The following is a 22,840-nucleotide window of genomic DNA, read 5'->3' as shown; positions in this document are numbered from 1 at the left end:
TGATTAAGTATAATGATTAGAATAGTTATAAACACGGCAGATATTGATCCAACTATATCTATAAGACTTTAAATGGGACTGATCTAAGGAGACTGTCAGAGTGGATTAAGGAAAAAAAAAAAAAAAAGACCCTACTATACACTGTCTATTGGAGAAGGAAATGGCAACCCACTCCAGTATTTTTGCCTAGAAAATCCCAATGGATAGAGGAGCCTGGTGGGCTACAGTCCATAGTCTCACAAGAGTTGGACACAACTTAGTGACTAAACCACCACCATACACTATCAGAAAACCATTTAAAAAAGAAAGACATAGAGAGATTAATAGTAAAGGGATGAGAAAGATTACACCACACTAAAACTAGGAAATAAAACCACAATGAAAAACCATTATATACCTATTCAGTTCAGTCGCTCATCGTGTCCAACTCTTTGTGACCCCATGAATTGCAGCACGCCAGGCCTCCCTGTAAATCACCAACTCCCGGAGTTCACTCAGACTCATGTCCATCGAGTCAGTGATGCCATCCAGCCATCTCCTTCTCCGTCGTCCCCTTCTCCTCCTGCCCCCAATCCCTCCCACCATCAGAGTCTTTTTCAATGAGTCAACTCTTCCATGAGGTGGCCGAAGTATTGGAATTTCAGTTTTAGCATCACTCCTTCCAAAGAACACCCAGGACTTATCTCCTTTAGAATGGACTGGTTGGATCTCCTTGCAGTCCAAGGGACTCTCAAGAGTCTTCTCCAACACCAGGTTCAAAAGCATCAATCCTTCAGCGCTCAGTTTTCTCACATCCATACACGACTACTGGAAAAACCATAGCCTTGACTAGACAGACTTTTGTTGGCAAAGTAATGTCTCTGCTTTTGAATATGATATCTAGGTTGGTCATAATTTTCCTTTCAAGGAGTAAGCGTCTTTTAATTCCATGGCTGCAGTCACCATCTGCAGTGATTTTGGAGCCCCCAAGAATACATTCTGACACTGTTTCCACTGTTTCCCCATCTATTTCCCATGAAGTGATGGGACCAGATGCCATGATCTTTGTTTTCTGAATGTTGAGCTTTAAGCCAACTTTTTCACTCTCCTCTTTCACTTTCATCCAGAGGCTTTTTAGCTCTTCTTCACTTTCTGCCATAAGAGTGGTATCATCTGTATATCTGAGGTTATTGATATTTCTCCTGGCAATCTTGATTCCAGCTTGTGCATCTTCCAGCGCAGCGTTTCTCATGTTGTACTCTGCATATGTTAAATAAGCATGGTGACAATATACAGCCTTGACATACTCCTTTTCCTATTTGGAACCAGTCTGTTGTTCCATGTTCAGTTCTAACTGTTGCTTGCTGACCTGCATACAGATTTCTCAAGAGGCAGGTCAGGTGGTCTTGTATTCTGATCTCTTTCAGAATTTTCCACAGTTTTTTGTGATCCACACAGTCAAAGGCTTTGGCATAGTCAATAAAGCAGAAATAGATGTTTTTCTGGAATTCTCTTGCTTTTTCCATGATCCAGCGGATGTTGGCAATATATACCTATTAGAATGGTTAAAATTCAAAACACTAAATTGGAAATACCAAGTGCTGGCAAACTCTTGATCCACTACCGGTAGATCTGATCCATTGCTGGTCAGCATTCAAAACAGTACAGCCCCTTCAGAATACAATTTGACAGTGTCTTACAAAACTACACATAGTCTTACCATAAAATCCACCTATTGCATGCTTAGGCTTTCATTTAACTGAGCTGAAAATATACATCCACATAAAAACCTGCATGTGAATGTTTAGGGCCACTTGATTCATAATTGCTAAAACTTGGAAGGAACCAGAACACCTTTCAACAAGTAAATGGTTAAACAAGATGTGGCTCCTCCCATATAATGCATTATTATTCAGTGCTAAAAAGGGCTTTCAAGCCAGAAAACATGGAGGGATCATAAATACACATTGCCAAGTGAAAGAAGTTTGTCTGAAATGGCTACATACTGTATGATTTCAAATATATGACATTCTACGGAAGGCAAATCCATAGAGACAGTGAAACTATAAGTGGTTATTGGGGGTTGGAGGATGGAGGGGTAAATAAATGGAGAACAGAGGATTTTTAGGGTAGTGAAACAAGTTTGCATTATATTGTAATAGTGGGTACATGGCATGACATTTTGCATTTGTCAAAATAACCACCAGGGAAGCACAAAGAGTAAACCTTAATATAAATTATGGGGTACATTAACAATAATGTACTGATGAAGTGAAAAAGTGAAGTCGCTCAGTCGTGTCCGACCCTCAGCGACCCCATGGACTACAGCCCACCAGGCTCCTCGGTCCATGGGATTTTCCAGGCAAGAGTACTGGAGTGGGGTGCCATTGCCTTCTCCATTAGGCATTCATTAATTGCACCAAAAATACCACACTTTGCAAGATGTTAACAAGAGCGCAGACGACGGGACAGTGGGGAAAGTAATATGGGAACCGTCTGTGCTATGGATCAATTTTTCTGTAAATCTAAAACTGTTCCAAAAATTAAAAGTTTATTGATTTAAAAATGAAGTCAATGGCAGAAATTAAAACTTTATGTGACCCTAGTGAGGACAGAGCATCAGTAAGAGCTCTTCCTATGGTGAAGGAAAAAAACAAGTTCACTGCTATTTTTGTACACCATACTAGGATCCCAAATGCCAGATAATGTGCAAAGTTAACAAAAACCTTTATTCCCATCTTGACATTTAGCATTGCAAGAGGCAGAGCACTTAACAGTGAATACTTTTCTCTCTTTTTCCTCAGTTTTCTCATTTTATCAATAAGTTGGCAGAATACAAGTCTTTAAAAAGACTTTACACAACAATAAGCAACTCAGTTTTCACTGATGAAAATAAATGAAATTCAGTCTTTTATCAACTAGAAACAGCAGTAAAGAACGTTCCATCCATCTAAGCATTTCCTTAATCTTAGGTATGATTCTAAGTGCACGACATGCATTACTTAATTGAATCCTCAAAATAACTGTATGAACCAACAGCAGTAATTATTCCTATCTTACGGATGACAGAAAGACGACCTAAAGAGGTTAAAGATTTCCCAAGCTTGAGAACCTGTATTTCAATCCAGTAGTGGATTCAAAGCCTGTGTTACTGTGCCACGTGCGCGTGTGCTAAGTCACTTCAGTTGTGTCCGACTGCCAGGCTCCTCTGTCCGTGGGGTTCTCCAGGCAAGAATACTGGAGTGGGTTGTCATGCCCTCCTCAGGGGATTTTCCTGACCCAGAGATCAAGCCCATGTCTCTTAAGTCTAAGGTACTGGCAGATGGGTTTTTTACCACTAGCACCACCTGGGAAGCCCCAGTGCTTCTCAATTCTGGAGAAACTGTTAGAAGACTGATCAGAAAGAGTGTATTTCAATCACTGTAAGCAAGCACCACTACAATAGAACTAAGCTAGAGTACTTAGATACATAAAAATACCCCAGTTTTAGTCAATCTAGAATAAGATTCTGAGTGAATATCTGTATAAACATAAGTGCTATCTTAGTGAAATCTGTGCAGAAATGTGTGTGCATGTCCATGGGTGCACATGCACGTGTGTTTGTGTGTTATGAGAAAGACATAGAACTAGAAAAAGGAAGAGAGAAAAACAGAGCAAGAGAGATTTTAAAACATTGTTTAAAAATCTCCTTGTACTAATTCTGGATTATAATAACTTGAAAAGGTCACCAAGGTACTACTACATAACTTCTAACTGCTATTCTGAGGGAGATTTATAAAGTTATATGTCTCATCTCTGCCTTCTTTCCAATTACTCAGTGTGGAAAATGACATTGGCCTTCCAAAACCTTAACTTATGTTTGGACCCCTTCCATCTTTGAGTCTTATTCTACTGTTGCTGACCATTAAAAAGAATATTTCAGTGGGGCTGGAACAGCCTTACTAGCCCAAGCCAAGCTTTAGCTTTATATGGCTTGTGCTCTTTAAGAGGTTAAATCTAGCCAGCCACTTTGTTCAGAAGTATTAAATGGAAAGACTGTAACATTCAAAGTAAGGCAAAGTTCACTGGGTCAGACCCCAATAATATAATGGAGCATAAAACCTCTAGAATTTTTTACCATAATATTTTATGAAACATATGCACACAGTCATTGGAAAAGAATCCAGTTCAAATGGTTTTGAAGGTCAGTTCAAAGTCACTGCATATGTAGTATCTCTGTGGGAAATATGTTCTATTTTAGAAGTAGCTGGACCCAGAAGCTTCCTTTCCCTATTTTATAGTTTATTATCAGTCCAGCAGTGTATTATACTGGCCAAAAGAAAAAAAAAAAAAAAAAAAAAAAACACCTACTACCACATGATATAATTTACAGCCAAAAAAACCTAAAGTTCAGCAAAATAATACAAATCTCAGAATCAACAAATTCTTGTGTTACAGAACAGAGGCCATCAGAGGGTAATTCTAAAAGGGAACACTTATTTAAGTGTGGGCAATAAACATAAAAATTAAAAACAATTATTTTATTCTCAACTTCATTTGAAAGTCTTTGACATTCATTGTTAGGAAAAGAGCTAAAGACTCTCAATTCCTGTATTTGAAAGAAAACTGAAATAGGAACTGAGTAGAGCTAACGATTCACAGAATTCTGAGGTTTCCAAAAGCCCGAAAGATATGAGCAACTATGATTCTCCTTAGGGGAAGGAAGTAAAGGGCCACTTTGCATGACAAAGGTCAGATTTCTGCAGGCAAATGAGACTTCAGTAGCTGACTGTTCCTAGGCTCCCCCTGTCTGGCTGAGTCCTAAGAGGTCAGGAGAGGTTCTGAATTTAGCTCACTGCTTTGGGAACACCCCTGGGGCCACTTGATTCATTTTAAGGTCATTAGGACTTTCCTTACTCTGGTTCCAGCTTTAGTTCCTTAAATCTTGCTAGTGTATACCAGCAACTCAGCACCAACGTAGGTTAAAAAGAAAATGAAGGCATTTAGTATTATATGCAGATCAAAAAGACAGAATCTTCTTACCAACTTCTTTTAAATCAAGTAGACCTCAGAGAGTGATAACCAGGCATCCACAGAAAAGTGAGACTATTACAGCTGTCCTGGTATTTATATTATATGATCAAATGCCACTTCTCCAGATTTCATTTAATATGATGTGGCTTTATGTGAAAATTATCCCAAACAGTTTCCTCAATCATCACATATGTTTAATTATGGTATTTTATTGCTTACTTTTTTGTAATAACTGTTGAGTCATTAAAATACGACAAATGCTGAAGTAAAAACTATTACTTTACGGTACTTCAGTGCTTTTCTATTTAGTGCAAATATACACCTAAACTTTCTCACAGTGAACTGGAAATATACCAAATAGATTATACTTACAAAAGTTGGAAGACTTCTGCCTATTTGTAATTAATGAATGGTATCTCTAAGTATTTTAGAGAATGTGTAGAAAACATCTGTATTTAATTATATTATACTTTTCTCAGACAATGGGAATTGAACTAAGGAATATTTTGAAACTCCTATAGAGATGCAAAAGTATTAATGGCTTTTTAAGAACTTTATTGATATAATGCTGGAAATGTTTGGTTTTGCAGGTCAGCAGCCTTGACACTTTGTAAATAACAGATATTCGATATAAAGGGAAAAAACTTAAAATACTGGGCAAATACAGAAAATACATCACTAGAAAAGACAGGGGCTGTAACTTTCCACTATTATTAGATATCACATAAAGAGATACAGAAGATGAGTGGAATAACATTTTGTAACATATAAGCAGGATTTCTCTTTGAATTTTGTTGTGGGTTGAGAAATTCTACAAGAATAAATTCCTACTCAATCTTCAGAGGAAAAATCCTAAATTGTTCTCATGGGAACAGTGGGACACAAAGAATGGGTTTTTAGTACTCGTCTTTAAGTACTGACAAAGATCAAATGTGCTTTCTGGATGCTTACTGGCTCCAAATGCCACTACTTTTCAAAGTCAGTGTCAGTTCTGCAGTCAGTTTTCAATCTCCCAGTGGTAAGAATAAATTCAAAGGCTATGTGCACAGCGGGGTAGACGTCTTTCCCCCTGAATGTAACTGTATCACTCATCAGTAACCTCCTGCCATAAGGGGACTTGTGTTTTCTTTCCCTTTAGTGACTCCTCAGGCTCTTGAATGCCAGTCACTGCCCTGAGACCTGGGGCAATATTCACATAATCTCTGTCAATAGTTCCTACACATGCCATTGGTGCAACTAAATGTCAAGGCTGCAGATCAAAGTCCCCACATTCTAAAACCCATGTCCTTTATGGATCAATTTTCATAAACTATATGCCATGTTTTAGAAATATGTGGAGGCTCACTATTTACTTTATTCCTTTTATCCCAGAGAAGTTTATTTATATGAAAAGTGATCTGATTGGTAGATAACAGTGTGAAATTCTCATGCATTACATAAAACATTCTTTCCTTTGTATTTCCTTTTATTGAAGTATTTTACTCTATCTAGTATTTTACAGTAGAAACACAAAATCCTTTGGTCTATTAAAATAAAAAGGCACGAAATGCTTTGCAATACTTGGCCATCCTTCCCCAGTGCCTGGTACAATATGGGCTAGATGACAGAGCAAATTCTTACTAATGACTGACTTTATTTTTAAATATTCATTATGTTGGAAGTAAATTATATGACAGAAAAGAGCTTCAACACGTGTTTTTACAATCTATTTTCATTTCAAGTATTCAAAATTGTTTGGGAAAATGAATATAATTATTAAAAATCATTTTTTCTGTAGATTTTATATACAAATTACACAGACCTATACTTATTCAAGTAGATCTGAGTAAAATACAATGAACCAAACTATCTGCTTTGAATATCTTTCACATCAATTTTGGTTATATTTTTTAATTTAAAACTTTCTCTAAAGAACTATATTTAGAAAATATCAAAAGCTTTACAACATCACATATACAAATGCTATTTATGCTTATGCCTAGCTAAAGTTTAAATACATTTATTATAGAGGAACAGAGCATATAACACATTAGATATGCACATGTCAGAGGGTGAAAAAGGAATATGGGAAAACAAATACAGACCCTAAAGCCATAGAGTTGATGACTAAATTCCAAATTTATTCCAGACTCATCATCCCAGTTTCCCTAAGCAAATTTTAATACAATCACATGAGATTATTAGCTACAAAGCTTCACGATGACTTCTATAATCTGTGAGACGTTCAGCAAGACACTTACTCAGAAGGTAAGCCGTGGCCTTGTCTGTTTTAGTAAACAATTACAATTTAAGGTTTTTAAAAGTGTGCAGAAAAAGAACAATATTATTTCCATTTTTCTGGTAAATGAGTAAGGCTCAATAAAAATCCAGATAATGGAGGAAACTACAGAGGTCCTCATTAATGGAAATTTACATTTTCTGAGAAATCAAGCTTCTATTTTATTTAATTCTCCTCTTCATTGCTAATAAGAAAATAATTTGTCTAAAATCTAAATGTGATTAATCAAAAAACTACTTTGATAATATATCGAATGAATTGATGTATTAACATAAATAGGAGTGTGTGTGTATGCACACGTACATATTTGCTTCTGCTGAGGGCAGAGGCTGGAGAGTCTAATAGCTATGATTACAAATCCTTTGACATTCCTCTAGACACAGGGCAAAATAAAACTACAAGGAATGCTATGGAAGAGCAAGTGAAGTCTTCTTGTGAAACTGACTTACCAGTTTTTCGAAGGGGGAAATCATCCTTTGCATCTTGTGCTCCAGGTAATGTGTATTTGTAGGATGGAGGTGTTCCACTCAGGGGTGGAGAGCTTTGATCCAATGACGTGTGGTGGGCAGCCCTACAAAAGAAAAAGAGGGCTCACCATTTGTCCTGGAGTTTTTACTGCACACTAGTCAGCGATAATCGGTTGCATGTGCTGCAACACGTATCTCAGCTGTGTTTATGCTCTTCCTTTTTAGTGATGCAGGATGCCCAAGAATGCCCACTGTGTGTTTGGTCATGTGGCCACATAGAAAAGTTTGCTTCATTAAAAGACAGAATTTACAAAGAGCTTGAGTTTTGGTATCTGAAATTACTATGTGTGTTTTCTTAAGAGCCATATTAATGGAAAAGTCATCATCTGAATCCTTTTTGGTCAACTATGCAGAACAACCCAGGTAAAAGTAAACAGAGAGAAGGACTTCAGTTTTTAAAAATTGCTAGGTAGCCCATGAAAGTACATGGAGAGAGTACTATGCCAAGAGACCCAGGTTTCCTGACTTTGACAGCAGTTCCAAGGTAAAGACTGAAGACACATTCTTCTTTGTATGAAACTGAACTCTCAAAATGTGTTATCTTTCTGGCATTAATACAAGTGAAAGAGATACAGTTGTGTCACTGGAGAATAGTTCAGGACTGAACATAGACTACTTAGCCAATATAAACATTTATAATCATTATATATGAAGCAAACATTAGATAGGACATAGTATCAACACCATGATGATTCTACCAATATTATTTCTTTGAATCAACAGTCTCAAGATAACTAGTGTGAGGATATTTCATCTGATCACGATTGACCAAAAAAAGTATTAAGTTCAGATTTCACAAATTAATGACTTATGGCTAGCTATCCAAGAGTTGGATCCTACTGTTCAGTACAAAAAAAAAAAAAAAAAAAAAAAAGATTGCTAAGTAACATTGGAGAGCCATATCAAATATACCCAAGGGAACAGCTAAAGAATTTTCAGCTGACAAGTTGTTTGCATGTAGCTGCTTCCCACTTTTAAAAAAAGGAAGTATCTTTTATTAAAAGAGGCTTTAACTTAGAAGGGATATGAATTAGTTATAAATTATATATGTAACTTCAGGTAATACAACAAAATTTGTTTTTCAGTATTTTTGATGTGGATTGAACATGTGGAAATTTTCTTCAGGGACTGGTTTTTCAAGTCAATCGACATGCGTGATAAAAATTATGTAAATTATTAAAAATTATTTATATAGCATTCTGGAATCTGCCTTATTTACCTTTTTGTTTTTGGATGCAGAAATGGGAAGATACTTATAAGACAGAATTAGAAAAACAATAACTCTTTAAATAGAACTCCTGGCATGCTTGAAATGTCAAGATAACAGAGTATCAAATAATCAAGCATATACTCCCTTATCCTTATGATGTGAATAATTAAAAATATGTAAGTATAAAATCCTAAACATATTTTATAAATATGAGAGGTGAAAGCAAAGTCACTCAGTTGTGTCTGACTCTTTGTGGTCCCATGGATTGTAGACCACCAGGCTTCTCCCTCCATGGGATTTTCCAGGCAAGACTACTAGAGTGGGCTGCCATTTCCTTCTCCAGGGGATCTTTCCAACCCAGGGATCAAACCCTGGTCTCCTGTTTTACCATCTGAGCCATCAGGGAAGAGATATGAGAGAGATGAAAGTATAATCTATTAGTCTATATTGAAATATGCTTTGCCATCAGTTTTTCTCCTGATTTTTTTAAAATACCACCTCCCTCATACTTTACAGAAAGAATTGTGTGTTGCACTGGACTTGGAGAAATAAGGTTGCATAAAAAACTGTAATACCACAGTGTATTATGTATCAATTTATATGTTAAAAACCAATCTACTCTCATTTTTCAGGGTCACCCCACTCCAGTAATCTCGCCTGGAAAATCCCATGGACACAGGAGCCTGGAAGGCTGCAGTCCATGGGGTCGTGAAGAGTCGGACACGACTGAGCGACTTCCCTTTCAATTTTCACTTTCATGCACCGGAGAAGGAAATGGCAACCCACTCTAGTGTTCTTGCCTGGAGAATCCCAGTGACGGGGGAGCCTGGTGGGCTGCCGTCTATGGGGTCGCACAGAGTCGGACACGACTAAAGCGACTTAGCAGCAGCAGCTGGGGTAAACTGATCACTGAAAACATAGATGTATCAGTCAGCTACTTTTCTTATCTTCCCTTCTCTTCCTTCATATGTCTTCCTTTTTTTTTTTTTTTAATTATGTCAAAAATCTTCTCCATCTTATAACAAGCCAAGTAAAATAAAATCTCAACCAGCCTAATCTTAAGAAATTATTGTAAAGATATCAGATGTACCATCTGAGAATAGAAAAATGCAAAATATGAATTAATTTCTATGCCCCACCTTACATTTATCAGTTATTCATTTGGCAAAGAACATGCATAATACTTTCTAGCCCTCAAGGTGGTACTTGCTAACACTTATTTAAGAGCTAATCTCTGTTACACACTTTACCACATTATTTTACAGGACTTTCCAGAAATCCTCTTTTTTACGGAGAAATATTCCAAGCATTAGAGAATTCAAGGAACTTGCCCTTGGCCATATAGCTCAGAACTTGGCAGGCCAGGGATCTGTGCCCAGGTCGGCTGAATTGAGAACCTGTGATCTTTACCCCTGGGGATGAAGAAAGCCAAACGCTGAACATACGTGTACCAGAGCTTGGGATGGCGGCTCACGGAATGATTTTTTCCATTAGTTGGAGTGTCTTTTGTTGCTGATTTACTCAACAGGAATTCTTGAAGCTTCTGCTTTACTTCTGTACTTGCCACTGCCCCTGAAACACACACACACAGAAACAGATGGTGATTTGGGGTTCTGTCCTTTCCTGCCTCTGGAATATTACTGGTCACAGCATATGAGTTTTCCTATTAAAAGAAAAAACGAGAGTCTAAACAGGCTTTAGAAAATGACATAGTAATGTTTCATAACTACTGCTTCAACTGCCAATTTTCAAAAGACCTCCGATGATTTAATTGCTTTTACAGAACGGGGATTCCCAGAATTAATAGTAGTTTTTTCCTAGCTTTAAAAAATACTGCTGAGGAAAGAAGCACTGTTTTTTAAAAGTCAGGAATCTTGGGGGACGATATAAGTGATTAAACACATTAAAATGAGCTCTTCTGAATTTCCAGTTTTCAAAAACTAACTTTAAAGAAAAAAAACTTTTGAGCATTAAACAAATAAATAATGCTGACAATTTCAGTTCAAGTCATCACATTTTAAACCTTGCTACGACCTGATTTTGAACTGACCTCATGCAGGGGAATTATTTGGATCTGTCTCCCTCTTGTGGATAGTTTTTTTTTTTTTTTTTAAACACAAGTTCTACCTTAAATCTTTCCAAAGTCTGGGTACTTAAAAAGTTAAATGGGACAAGGCTTGACTTATTAAAGAGCAATCACTATTTGAATGGGAAGAAGGTGGAGTAATGTGGAAGTAAGTTTATTATGAAACACAATGGCATAGCCATATTGCTTTAGCATAACATTATTTTTAAGGTGCAAAATAAAAGATATTATCATCTTTGCCACACAAGGTTAAGTTTACTTCCAAAGATGCCTGTAGACTGAATGCAGAGAGCTGACATGTGAATGTCAAAGCTTTACATTTGGGCCCATAATTTATTCTTTTACTTAAACACAGACAATTTTGACAAGTTTAATTCCACTCTTTATCAGGCTCCTTTCTGAATGACAGTCAGCTAAAGATGAGGGAAGAGATCCATCTTTTACCCTGGTGCCTCTTACTTTCTCGTCCTCTATCTTTGCCTCTGAGAGGAGGAAGTTGCTGTTCTCTGCGATGCCTCTCTACTTCCTGTTCTTGCCTCTGCTGCTCCAGTTTCTGCTCCTTTTCTAGCAGTTCTTGCTGCTGTTTTATGGCTAGAAGTTCCTGTTGCAACTTGCGAGAAGAGAAAGACATGAGAGTGTGCAATTTCTTTAGGCTTCATAGTCATCAATGACCAAAATCGAAATGTTATAAGCTTTTGGAACTTACTACTATTTACTTTATTTTACCCTTTTTTTTGTATATTATTGAAATCTGAAGACAAGCAACTAATGCCATTAATTGTTTTACTGTCATTAACAAGCAAGTTTTTAGGTAGCTTCATTACCTATGCCATCCTATCAGAATATTATCGAATTCACTCGGATCTTCAGTTCCTTGAGTGACTTTTCTTTGTGCATCTGTAATATATGATACAGCAAAGAAAGCCAGGAATTTTCCAGAAGTCTGTTTTACCAAGTCCCTCACAACATAAACAACTGAAATCTTAACTTCTTATCCTAAGAAACAGTATGAACATAATCAAACTGAGTAGAATAGTGAGATATGAATTAATTTGGGGAAAATACATCTGAAATAAAATGAAGGCTAAAAGTTTCAAAACCTTACAGAGAAGGTTTTTAATAGATGAATACAATCCCTAAATCCATCGCAAGCTATTTTCTCAAAGTAGCAAGTCTAATTAATTAGTTCACTCAGCACACAAAACTCCTCAGTTACAGACTGGTTAAAAAGAAATCACTTCCACAAGAGTACACTTTAATGCACTACTGTTTGGCTGTTTGAATCTCTTGAATTCACTTCTACGTAATGTACAACATGAATATAAAGCATTCTTAAAATCCATTTGAGTTTTCAATTTTCTCAGACTGTTAAACATACATCAAGGAATAATTGTAAATGTGCCCACTGAGGAATAACTCAAGACTGAGTTTTACTAGGCTCTGACATTGCTAGATACAAGATCTGGGCAACTTACTAAGCTACTCAGAGCATGGATTCCTCAGATATAAGACAGAGAAATAATCTCCCTCATGCATTATGTTCAAAATGCATATGAAATTTAGGTTGCAAGTTTGAACAATATTAATTTTGCTTTGATACTAATGAAGTTAGTATAATTTGCTGTTTATGTGAGATAGGTGCCTAAGACTCTGAAATTTACATTGAAAAGTAACAGAAAAAAAAAGTATGTGGAATGGCATAAGAATTATTGTGGAGCAACAGGAAGCCAACTCTGCATGTCAAACATGATAGCTTCTCTTGTCCCAGGACATGGTTAGAAGCATTGCTGGTTTCCTTCCATATTACAATCTCTGGCATTCTGGATGTGCTCTACTAGTCTCTTAATAATTCTCTTTTCTAACAAAAAATTTCATAATTCTGCTTAAACTTTGCCTTAAATGTTAGTTCTATACAGATACTGGGGTTGGTCAAATTGATTTAAGTGCCACCCAAAGCCCAAAAGGAAATGAATATTAATCTCTCTTAGGCATCTAGAAAAGCACAGAATTTAATTTCCACAGCTACTATTCACTGCTGAGGACTGAAGGAATGAGGTTTGAAAAAAATATTCAGTCCTCCAATTTCAGATGTTCTAGTCCAACACAGAGGCGGAATGAAGTAGCAGCTTTGGAGGCAGACAAGGCAAGACTACAAATCTTTACTGGCTATGTTACCCTGGGCAAGTTACAGTATTTCTCTGAGCCTCAGATTACTAGGTGGAAAATGGGACAATAGCATCTAATTCAACAGACGTTGATTATAAAAGCCAAAGATTCAAAACACTAATATAAATAAGTAAAGCATCATGCTGTGTCTTTCTTATTAAAAAAAAAAAAAACCAAATGAATGTTAAAAGCATCAACTTTTAGCCTTATAATATATAATGCAAAACAGTAAAGTTAAAAAGAAATTAAAGCAAAAACACTTTTTAAACTTAAAAGGAAATTTTAAGTATATCTTTAGTTTCTGAAAAAGCAACTTACTCTAAAAAATCATTCCAAAAACTAAGTTTTCCATTTAGCTATCTCAGAATCATTTTTCTCCCCCCTTTTCCAATATTTTCCAGATGTCAATAAACCTGCTATATACTACTTTGGGGGCAAAATAACAATTACCTACTTGCTACTATTAACTTTTGAGTAAAATCAAATTACTTTAAATTTTTAATATTGATCTTTACAACTATAAAAGGCATCAAACATAAATGAAAAGATGCATATGGAGCTGTAACTTATTAGTACTGTCCAATATTCAGGGCAACATGGCTTGTATAACACGACAAAATGAACCAGATAGTTATGTAAATCTTAAAGTATGGTGAAGAATATAAATTTTGTACTCATTCATCACTGCTATCTTAAGATGTCTAGAATTATTGAAGAAAGGAATCTAGACATCACTGTTACTATTAATGTCTCAAAGGTCAAACTGAAATAATGTTTGCTGCTGCTAAGTCACTTCAGTCGTGTCCGACTCTGTGCGACACCATAGACAGCAGCCCACCAGGCTCCGCCATCCGTGGGATTCTCCAGGCAAGAACACTGGAGTGGGGTGCCATTTCCTTCTCTAATGCATGAAAGTGAAAAGTGAAAGTGAAGTCGCTCAGTCGTGTCCGATTCTTAGCGACCCCATGGACTGCAGCCTACCAGGCTCCTCTGCTCATGGGATTTTCCAGGCAAGAGTACTGGAGTGGGGTGCCATTGCCTTCTCCGAAATAATGTTTAAGAATCATTAAAAAAAAAAGGTCTATAAACTAAATGAAGATTTCCTACACTGCAAAATATATAGCCATGATTCCATATGGGACTTAAAATCCTCATTCTTATTTTTAGGGTATCTTACAGATCAATAATTGGAAGAGTTTTTTTAGTAAAGTTCTTTTAGTTAAAGGAAAAAAATATTACAGTTTATATCAGATATCAAAGAGCTTTTTTTGAAAAATAAGATAAAATAGGCCTGCTGGCTAAGGAGTTACGAAACAAGGAACATCAGGAGGAAAAAGCATCTTAACCTTCTCAGATGCTATAATAATCAGTATGGTAAAAGTTTATAATACTAACGTAGATTAATTATCTATATTAACACCAGGTAAATGTGTTTGTACTTGATATGCAAGTGAGTAAAAGATCAAGTGCCTATAATATAATAAAATATGAAATAATATCATATTACCTTATTATAATAATAATATAGTTAAGTCATTTTTTGAAGGAGTTGGACATAAAAAACTTTATTATAAATATTTGCTGCTTTATATTACTGTCATAATAAATTCAAAGTAAGCATCTACTAAGTCAGATCAAAATAGCTTTGTTTTAAATAGCTTTGTCAAGAAGTTGAAAGACATATACAAATAAAACTGAAGTAATACTTATCTCGGACGATACAAGAGACTAAATAGATACAAACACATCTAGAATGATCTTAAAATAGTCAATCACAAAAAATTCTGAGATATGGACATAATTCTCCTAGAATAATTTAATTAAACGACTTGGGTCTCAAATTATCAACTACTCCCAAAATTCTTTCAATAAATTCTTATCTAATCTATTAGACTTAAATAAAAACACTGAAAACATCTGTACCAGTTTCTTATACACACACACATATATATATAATTCTATCCAGCTTTTCATTATGTTATTATTGTGAATGCATACATTATGAAATTTTTTCCATAAGGAAGATTAGGGCATATCCAGGACATCTACTTATAGACCAAAGACAAAAATAAAAAAAAATAAAAAGTAAAGGCTCTCTCTTCACATAGAGTGATTAATTTATCCTCTCTGGTAAATAGTATATGTAGATTCTTTAGACACATAAACTGTATCTCCTCAGGCTCATGGTTCTTCTTGATGGAGAGTAGATGTGGCAAATGGACAAATCATGTAGACGAGAATCTTAAAAAGGGTAAGAAGTTACTATTTCCAGATATTGATGCTATAAACTAACAGATAAAGGAGTTGTAGAAGTTCCTCTCCAAGAAGCAAAGCAGGACTTTTGCCAGGATTCTTTTTACTTACCCTAGGTTTTCACTTGTACAACCCCAGTTTCCTCCCAGCCATGAATCCATATCTTTTCAGAATGAAACATCCCCACTTTGCTCCCTCTTATGCCCATGTTACGGCCAGATTCCCAGAGTCAACAGTCAGAGACAAAGAAACGCTTGCTACCTTGATATGCTCCTGAAGCTGAGCCTGGTGCTGCCGTGTCAAGTTCTCATGCTGCTTCTGAAACTCCGCGATCAAAAGCTGCTTCTGGATCTGCTGCTGTTGCTGGATGAGGAGTAACTCCTGCTGCAGTTGCTTCTCACGGACAACAGGGTCCACCACGGGCATCATCATCCTGAGGTCTGTCCTTAGGTCTAAAGGCGAGATGGGCTCCAGGCCCACAGGAACCTCTGACTTCACATCGACTGGAGAAACCAAAAAAAAGGTGGTGGGGGAGTGGTGACAGAGGACAGAAGATTAGCACACTGATTTGGAAACAAATTAGAAGTGAAAGACACTATACCCTACTAGATTTTTTTCAATGCACCAATAAATTTAGTTCTGTTTTTTTACAAGGATAATAAAAAGGTCTTCTGTATATTAGATTTGATAAAATGCTGATTTTCAGCTAGCACTTTGTACTTTGCCATGAAATCTTTCACATTTCCCTTTTTCAAAGAGATGACTCCAAAGATTCACAGGTATAAAAGTTGTTCATTTATAACACTTACTCTACTGGACCACTGGTCAAATTCAAGTTGACTTAAGACAAAAAATGCAACATTATTGAGGAAAAGATGTCATGTGATATTAGAAAACTTCTAACACAAACAAATTTGTACACTTACAAACATTTTTGTTTGTAATCAGAAGATACATTCCTTAAGAAGTAAAGCTTATAAAATAAAGAAGGAAAGCTTATAAAATAGTGTATTTGTAGGGCTACAGAACTTAGCAAAGAAAAAGTACAAATCTGCATACTAAAATGTGGGAAATGGTGAGTAGAAAGCAAATACAGACCCAGTGTAGACAGAAGTTACCTAATTTTCAATTAAATAATTGGATTTTTTTTTTTTAATTATGGGAACTGGAAAAACATGCTTATGTAAATGGACCTTGACATACAGGTTGCCAATTTTCAAACTCTGCTTTAAACCTAAATGCCTGTTCCCATAACACATAAAAAGATGTGTTACCTTCTGGGTAACTGTGTTATCCTGAGTATATTATTTAATTTCTCTGGATCTCAGTTTCCTCACATGTAAAATGGAGATAATTACCATTAACAGTAACAACACAGAGTTGTTAAAAGGATTAAATAATATAATTCAAAGACTAACAACATACAGCATACTTCTCAATAAATGCTTTTTTAAATTATGTAAAAGTGGAATTTACTGTGTATTAGAATAAATCATGAACACTGTGAGAATAAGCAAACAAAAATATTAGGAGTAAATATGAAAATAAAATTGTGTATGATTTCTATTAAATATTAGAAAATAAAAACACTAAAACTTCTAGAAAATATTTAAGGCAAGAAAACAAATATAGCTAAATAAAAAATCCACCTTCACTAAAGTAAAGAAATGCAAATTTTAAATCAAAATAAGGCATCATTTTCTAATTATTAAGTATCATATTCCCCTGGAGAAGGGAATGACTACTCACTCCAGTATTCTTGTCTGGAGAATTCCATAGACAAGGGAACATATATGTGATTCACATATATGCATATATGTATGTAAAAGGGCAAACATACGACCACGCAGACAACTCTATATTGCAAGTGGCACTGCCAATCAGTTTAAAACTACCGAAAAAGTGATATGTGATATCACAATTTGGTGACAGGTAGCAAGAGGAATTAAATATTTCTACCATTTGATTCAGGTTTGCCAACTCTTAGAATATATCTTAAGGAAATAAAATTAACATAGGAAGAAACAGTTCGATGTCATATTGTTAACTAAAGTATTATTATTTTAACTGAAATCACCAACTACAAGGAGATGTCTAGTAAAATATGTCACATCTATTTCATGGAAAATATGTAATCATTAAAAATAATGTTTATGGGAACAGGAAAAATGCTGTTACAACATTAAGTGAAAGAACAATAATAAAAGTGACATATACCCTATGGTAACTCTTTAACTATAATTTAACTTAGTCAACATACATTTATTGAGAACCTTAAATTCCCAAGTTGATTCTACATGTTTGGGTTTATTAGTAAAACAAAAAGACAAACTCTAGCCTTCACTGAGCATATATTCTACTGGAGATTTAATGGTATTAATCTCTGAATTCTACTAGCTAAGACTGGTGAGACAGAAAACAAAAGAAAGTTGTATTTTAGGTGGAAATATGAGCAATTTCCCCCTATTTTTTCATATTTTTACAATTGCATCTAATGCTCTGACTTCTACCCTGAGTAACTTAAATTTGCAGATTGCCGGTTGGAAACTATGAAGTTAATATTCCATGTGAATTTAAGAGCTATTTTCAGCAAGTTAAGAAAGGCTAACAGAAATTGTTTGTAGAAATTAAGGCTTCAAACACTAAATGAAATTTTAATATCTTGCTTACCATGTGAATTGTGTGTACATAGAGGTTTGTGTGAAGAGGCATGACTGTGCACTGGGTGTGGGCAACCTGTTATCAATCTTGGTTGACAACACTGGTGATTTTTCAACATACAGATCAGAAGAGTTTGCAGTAATGGTACTGACATGTCATTTTAATGAAAATGGAAAAATGATTTATTAATAAACCATAGTTTGGTGGACAATATCTTCTAAAACATGATATGGTTCGATGCACGATACTGGATGCTTGGGGCTGGTGCACTGGGATGACCCAGAGGGATGGAATGGGGACGGAGGAGGGAGGAGGGTTCAGGATGGGGAACACATGTATACCTGTGGTGGATTCATTTTGATATTTGGCAAAACTAATACAGTTATGTAAAGTTTAAAAATAAAATAAAATTAAAAAAAATAAAAATAAAACATGATATTTGCAAAAGAAAAAATATTAACTTTGACAAGTTTGAAACTAAGTGAGAATGAGGGCCTGTAAGATCTTTGGTTACACTGTCCAATGTAGAACTGTCAATTAAGGCTCTGGAGTAACATGAGATTTTGAGTATTAATTTATGGAGGTGGCATTATTCCAATCAAAAGCAATGGCTGTTAATGATATACTTCATTTCTACACTCAAAAGGCCAAAATAAAGCCTCAGTATTTACATGGACATCTCAATAAACATATTTAACCCTATGAACACAAAATGTAAAATTTCAAGAGACCTGGGATCTCTTCTTTCTGGCATTCTTATTATCTGTAAACTATAATCATCAATTCCCCACCCCCCCCCCAAAAAAAAGAAAACAAAAAAGATAAGGAGAAAAGAGTCCCAGAACTCTCTGATACAGCTAGTCTAAGACTCAAAGGGTAATTTGACTTCTTAACCTGCTATCCCAACAGAAATGATTGTGTCTAACTGCTTGCCTTTGTTCAGAGACTAATCACTAAATTGTGAAAAATCACCCTCAACTTACAAAAACTGCCCTTGATTATAAATAATTGCCCAAGACTGAGAGAAAGCGGCAGGCAAGATCCCAGTCTTTCATCCAATTTATTCAGCAGCAATCCACATTCCATTTGTCTAGACTAAATATAGCAGCGTTTATACAAGAAATCAATAGTGCTTGCAGAGAGGAGAGCAAAGGCATGAATATTTCATCAAACTCAGAGAGAAATGGCAATCAGCAAACTGATGGTTCTGTGTAGGTCATCTCTGGCCTGCTGGATCAGTTCCTGTTACTTGGACAATAGCTCATCTCTGTCTAATCATAATCATATCATAACCATTCTTTCTATTTTTAACATTAATTGCATTGTGGGTGACAAAGGCTCATCATATTCCAAAAGGGAAGATGGATTTTTCTTACATCTTCGGTGACAGGCTAATAAGCCTCCCCAGGAACAATAATAGTAACACAATACCAGGGCTGAGTTTCAACAAGTTACAGTCACCTACACATCACAAAATGTGAAAGAAAGGTCACTGTCAACAGCTATTGTATTATCATAATTAGAAATAATCAACTTACAAGGAAAAAATAACAACCAGCTTTATCAATGAGGAAAAGGAATCATCACTGTTCACAGCATTTCTTGTCTGCTGCTGCTGCTGCTAAGTCGCTTCAGTCGTGTCCAACTCTATGCAACCCCATAGACGGCAGCCCACCAGGCTTCCCCATCCCTGGGATTCTCCAGGCAAGAACACTGGAGTGGGTTGCCATTTCCTTCTCCAATGCATGAAAGTGAAAAGTGAAAGTGAAGTCGCTCAGTCATGTCTGACTCTAACGACCCCATGGACTGCAGCCTACCAGGCTCCTCCATCCATGGGGTTTTCCAGGCAAAAGTACTGGAGTGGGGTGCCACTGCATTTCTTGTCTAGGAACATGCAAAATCCTTACAAATTACTTAGAACAGGTGGCCAGGGATACATAAGTTAGAAGGAAGTTGATGATAACAAATAGTAGTGTTAACATTTGTTGTTGCTCAGTCGTGTCCGACTCTTTGACTGTTAGCATTACTTATAAGTAACTGTGTCATGGACTGTAGCCTGCAAGGCTCCTCTGTACAAGGGATTTTCCAGGCAAGAATTCTGGAGTGGGTTGCCATTCCCTTCTCCCAGGGATCTTCCTGACCCAGGGATCAAACCCAGGTCTCCTGCACTGCAGGCAGACACTTTATCCTCTGAGCCAGATTCTTTACCAACTGAGCCACCAGGGAACAAATCCAATTTTCTTTTTTTTTGGCTGTGCCATGGAGCATGTAGTTTTCTGAGCAGGTATCAAACTCCGTCATCTCCTGCATTGGAAGTACAGTCTTAACCACTGGACTGCCAGGCAAGTCCCATCAAATCCTATTTTCTTAACAGATATAACTTTACTTGGACTTACCCACTATTTGTCTGAGATTTCAAATACATGCCAAGATACACACACACACACACACACACACACACACACACATATTATTATTCTAATACCAAATGCCCAGTCGGAACTTTTCCACATCTAAATTAACTAGTCTTGTTAGCACTTTACAAAGTTCTACTCATTCTTTCCTCAGTGTCTTTCTCAATTATTCTTTGACATTTATTCCTTCTTGTGTTTAGCATTTATCAATCCATGAAATTTTTAGAAATAGTTTTTAGTTTATTAAGAAACATGGACACAGAAAAGCTTCCATTTCAAAATATAAATCCCAGCTCATATAAATGTGTATGATAACTATATTTATATAAGCAATACATATTCCTGTTCAGTTGTAATTAAATTTAATAAATACTTTTTTTTTTAAATACCAAGACCATTAAAGAGTTCAAAGTACTGAGAAAACTCAGTACCTTGGCATGTTGCTTAAATCTTCACTTTAGATGCTATTACTTACGGCACTGGTAAATAGGAAGAATCTTCTTATGTTCAATAACAGGACTCTCTGGTTGCTTCTTTATCATCTGGCTTACAAACAAGAAGCCATCCATTTTAAGAATGTTTTAAGTGAATAACTTGCAAACCTCACGAATGGAAAAATTCTAAGAATGCAAATTTTGACCATTTACAACTATCACAACAATGGTTGAAGCCTGTTCATGCTGTTCCTCTGAATGAGATTCCGAAGCAGTGTAGTGCAAAGCACAGGCTTTCATAAAAAGAAAATGGCATAGGGACAATCTCCCACCAATTCATATGTGTCAATTTAGTTAAAAGTTGAGACTTGAAAAACTGTGACAAAAATGGAACCATGTTTAACTACATATCTCAGTTAATACTCATAGTTACAGCAGCTATGCTAATATTCAGGACATTCCATTCCACTGCTACCCAGAGACAGTTTATGTGGAAATTAAGTTCTCATACCAAGAAATGGTTGACCAAAACCACTCGCAGGTGGACATATGAACAACAATTGCCAGATCTGGGGAAACAAATGTTGCTTTGATCATCTGTTCAGCTTCTTTTGTTCCTCCTTTCCTGCACAGAAATCTGTGAGAGTTTGGGCCTGCAGACTCCACCCGTGGGAAAAGGCTGCCAGCTGTACCATTTTGTTGTTTAAAATCACCCAGTCAAATAAGTAGGCTTCTCAGTAGTGCAGGGTTCAAAAAATAATGTGGAATAGCTCTCTCAGAAATGTGTGATCTGGTTCTTTTCGAAGTATAGCCTATAATAACTGTTTAAGTATATGGGAAACTCTGCAGGAATTTATATGAAATTTCTTCAGGAATAGATATCTTTCACTAATATTTTCCTATTTCTTTTTTGCAGGCTTTGCTAAGGAAGGCTGGTCCTATTAACATATGTCTACACGTATCCTGATGATACCAGGTCATTTATGAAACTGCTCAATACCAAGATGTTCACTGATGCTCGTTTGTCAGAAGTGCCAGAAAGATTGCTACTTGCTCTGTATAGTATGTACTGCCATGCCCTGCCATTTCTGTACTGTCTGGCCAAACCAAAATTAATAAGGAATAACACTGACACCCACTGCCAATTAGGAAGTTATCTGGTTTACTATGTCTTAAACTCTTTGTATGCACATACACAATTCTCTTGATCACTTGGTCAGCTAACTCCAGTACTAAAATACAATTTTCAATGTGAGCCTTCTTGAAATTGGAGAGGTCTTGGAAAATGGATGGAATAAGGTCTGTAAGTAACACCTACAGTCTTTGTCGTATTTATGCAACTTCACACGTAGGATGTCAATCCTACCCTGAAGAATGTTAAACTTTGCTCTTGTACAGCAATGGGGGATACCTGGCTTTTGTGATTCTAGCTTCACTGCCCCTTTCTCATTATTGGTTACCTTGATCACCAAAGACAGATTTTCTGGCAGAATCCATGGGCTTTGGGAAACAAATGGAAGAACTTATAAGTTTTCCTTCCTTCGACTTCACAAGGCTGATTTAAATTCATTTAAACCACTCTGAACCTTAAAGAAGACTGAGTGCTGAAGAACTGATGCTTTTGAACTGTGGTGTTGGAGAAGACTCTTCAGAGTCCCTTGGACTGTAAGGAGGTCCAACCAGTCCATCCTAAAGGAAATCAACACTGCATATTCATTGGAAGGACTGATGCTGAAGCTGGAGCTCCGATACTTTGGCCACCTGATGCAAAGAGCCAACCCATTGGAAAAGACCTTGATGCTGGGAAAAACTGAAGGCA

At 36.2% G+C, this 22,840-nt stretch overlaps 1 protein-coding gene across 4 annotated transcripts in view; it reads right to left on the bottom strand.

Annotated features, from left to right (window-relative positions):
* Positions 1-22,840, bottom strand: part of HDAC9 (histone deacetylase 9) — a 1,051,976-nt gene that overhangs the window by 461,297 nt on the left and 567,839 nt on the right. For all 4 annotated transcript variants that reach the window (XM_044946512.2, XM_044946509.2, XM_044946510.2 and 1 more), the window contains 4 exons: positions 15,774-16,015; positions 11,553-11,703; positions 10,453-10,579; positions 7,720-7,841 (listed from right to left, as the gene is read on the bottom strand). In XM_044946512.2, the coding sequence (XP_044802447.2) occupies positions 7,720-7,841; positions 10,453-10,579; positions 11,553-11,703; positions 15,774-16,015 (642 nt within the window). The remainder of the gene's footprint in view (positions 1-7,719; positions 7,842-10,452; positions 10,580-11,552; positions 11,704-15,773; positions 16,016-22,840) is intronic.

The sequence above is a fragment of the Bubalus bubalis genome, chromosome 8 (assembly GCF_019923935.1).
Source record: "Bubalus bubalis isolate 160015118507 breed Murrah chromosome 8, NDDB_SH_1, whole genome shotgun sequence".
In the NCBI taxonomy this organism is placed as follows: domain Eukaryota; kingdom Metazoa; phylum Chordata; class Mammalia; order Artiodactyla; family Bovidae; genus Bubalus; species Bubalus bubalis.
This window is presented reverse-complemented; position numbering and strand designations above follow the sequence as displayed.